Source organism: Malus domestica, chromosome 04 (assembly GCF_042453785.1).
Source record: "Malus domestica chromosome 04, GDT2T_hap1".
Lineage (NCBI taxonomy): Eukaryota > Viridiplantae > Streptophyta > Magnoliopsida > Rosales > Rosaceae > Malus > Malus domestica.
The window spans coordinates 983,287-985,412 of NC_091664.1; the positions used below are offsets into that span (position 1 = coordinate 983,287).

The following is a 2,126-nucleotide window of genomic DNA, read 5'->3' on the forward strand; positions in this document are numbered from 1 at the left end:
AAACTGAACAAAAAATATAAAACGCGGACAACCTAATAATTACATCTCACATAATTTTACTGTTTTTATACTAACCTTATAACCATCTAGACATAGCATGCCCCATTTAAAAATTAATAATTAAATAAGAAAACTTAATTTCTCTCTCCTCATCTTTCTCTCTCAGATTCTCCTCGTTCTCTCACACTCTCCTTTTCTTTCATTTATTTTTATTTTTATTTTTTTTCTTTTGTTCAGTTATCATCCTTAATAAGTCATAGTAAAATAAAAGACAAACTTGGTTCCACTTCCACACACAAAATGTGGGCTGATTGCTAGTTATTATTATTCTAACAAAAAGCTCTCCACCATATTGCTATAGAAATAAAGCCGTCTACAAGAGATGCCTAGCGAAACAAAAACACAAAAACAGAAGAAGAAAAAAAATTAAAAAGGAACACATTTCTTCGCAAATTAAAATGGTTTGGCATAATTCATGGGCACTTGCACTTGGGACGACCGGCTTCTTTCGCCTTCCAGTAGTTGTAGCAGGGACAGTTTTCCTTGTGTCCATGTGTGCCCGATGGAACACAAAGACACTTAGCGCACCATTTCTCGCAAAAGAACATGCATGGCTTCTTATGTGAAGTTGCTGAACATCGATGCTTGCATGCCTTTGGGCAATCTATCTCTGCTAAAAAAATAAAAACAAATCCACGTACAAAACTCAACTGGTTGTAAGGAAGTTTTGGGGGATTGTAAGAGAAAACATATTTAATTAGTACGTACCTTTTCTAGGAGGTGATCCGTGTCCTCCAGTCTGAAAATTTTGAAACCACATGATCAGCGATGAAATCGAACTGATCTCAATAATATTCAATACTCTCATCAGTTGATTTCTTTATAGTTTGCATAATAATTACATAATGAATTCAGTAGATATGGACTCAAACAAAAAGGGGATCAGAAATCTTCATCATGTTTCGAAAGACTTTGTGCAAAACTGAGTACAACGGCGTTCTATAAATTATACAGCTGACCCCACTTAGTAGAATAATTAAGGCTTTGTTGTTGTTGTTGTTGTATGAACTACATGTAAAAAGAAGAAGAACGAAGAATGTTCATCGTTTGTGAAGTATGAGCTGGGTATAGAGAATAGATTAGTATGACTGTAGGACGCCCTTTTTGAGGATTTATTTGTTTCGGGGTCAAACAGGTGCCTCCCATTGTAATCTTTAACCATGTAAAATCCCCTTATACTGACTAGGTTTCCCAAAAGACAAAAAAGAAGAACGAAGAAGCCTTACAGTTAGAGGGACGGTTGCACCAGCATTCTGATCCTCTTGAGCCTGCAGTGAAAGTGATAAATAACTCAGAAAAAATCCACTCAGCACCCAGCATAGCACAAATTAATCAACAGATGAGATATAGAGGGCTACAAGTACCAAAGCAATATCAATGGCAAAGGTCATCAAGGCTAGGATGACAAAAAGAGCAGTTGGAATCCACGAGAGTCTGGCCATTTTTCTTGTTTGATGAACAAATATATTCTCCAAGCTATCTTCCCTCTGAGTCTGAGATGTAGTTTGAGTAATGAGTATGTATTAAGACTTGTCCGGTGGTCGGTATTTATATTTAGAATTTGTGTTGTGGTAGTTTTAGTGATGCTAAGATATAGGAAATTTGGATGCATTGCACGCCATATATAATTTCCTTTGAATCAGGGAGATATGTAGTGTCAAGTTTACTGCCATTAATTAATTAAGGCCAAATCTGAGAAAATTTTGGGTTTACTAGAAAGAGTCATACATGCATGCTCTGCATGTGTCAAAGGAAGTTATTTTTGTCAGTATTACAAGGATGAGGGAGAAGCTTAGGAGTCAAAGGAGGAGTGTAGTTGTTTACCCAAAAAAAAAAAAAAAGTGGAGTGTAAGCAGTATATTACCCTGAATTGCAAAACTAGTATTATTTACGATAAAGTGACTAATTGTGCACTATAAATAATGTCACTAAAAGAAATTGAATGAGTCCTCTACCATAAATGTTATAATTTTTTTAATAAACGATATTATCTACACTAAGAGATGAGGGAGTGGGTTGAACCATACAATGAGTTAGCAATAATGCGATTCAAATTTGCTTTTAGC

At 35.4% G+C, this 2,126-nt stretch overlaps 1 protein-coding gene across 2 annotated transcripts; it reads right to left on the reverse strand.

Annotated features, from left to right (window-relative positions):
• Window positions 1–281: 281 nt before the first annotated feature.
• On the reverse strand, window positions 282–1,591 carry LOC103443471 (gibberellin-regulated protein 12-like). 2 transcript variants are annotated; one of them, XM_008382332.3, is made up of 4 exons: window positions 1,425–1,591; window positions 1,287–1,328; window positions 769–799; window positions 282–673 (listed from the first exon to the last, which is right to left on the reverse strand). In XM_008382332.3, exons 1-4 carry the CDS (start codon window positions 1,500–1,502, stop codon window positions 474–476), a joined length of 351 nt encoding a protein of 116 aa, XP_008380554.1. In that variant the 5' UTR covers window positions 1,503–1,591; the 3' UTR covers window positions 282–473. The 2 variants fall into 2 exon arrangements, with proteins under 2 accessions (XP_008380554.1, XP_008380555.1); XM_008382333.3 differs by having other exon boundaries at window positions 282–670; window positions 1,425–1,590.
• Between the last annotated feature and the right edge of the window lie 535 nt (window positions 1,592–2,126).

What these genes read in the sequence shown, in the direction of transcription:
- LOC103443471 (XM_008382332.3), bottom strand. Translation starts at nt 1,502, where the DNA reads ATGGCCAGACTCTCGTGGATTCCAACTGCTCTTTTTGTCATCCTAGCC. An exon ending in TTGCCATTGATATTGCTTTG is followed by an intron (nt 1,329 to 1,424) that starts GTACTTGTAGCC and finishes CTTTCACTGCAG; the next exon opens with GCTCAAGAGGATCAGAATGC. An exon ending in CGGATCACCTCCTAGAAAAG is followed by an intron (nt 674 to 768) that starts GTACGTACTAAT and finishes TTATTTTTTTAG; the next exon opens with CAGAGATAGATTGCCCAAAG.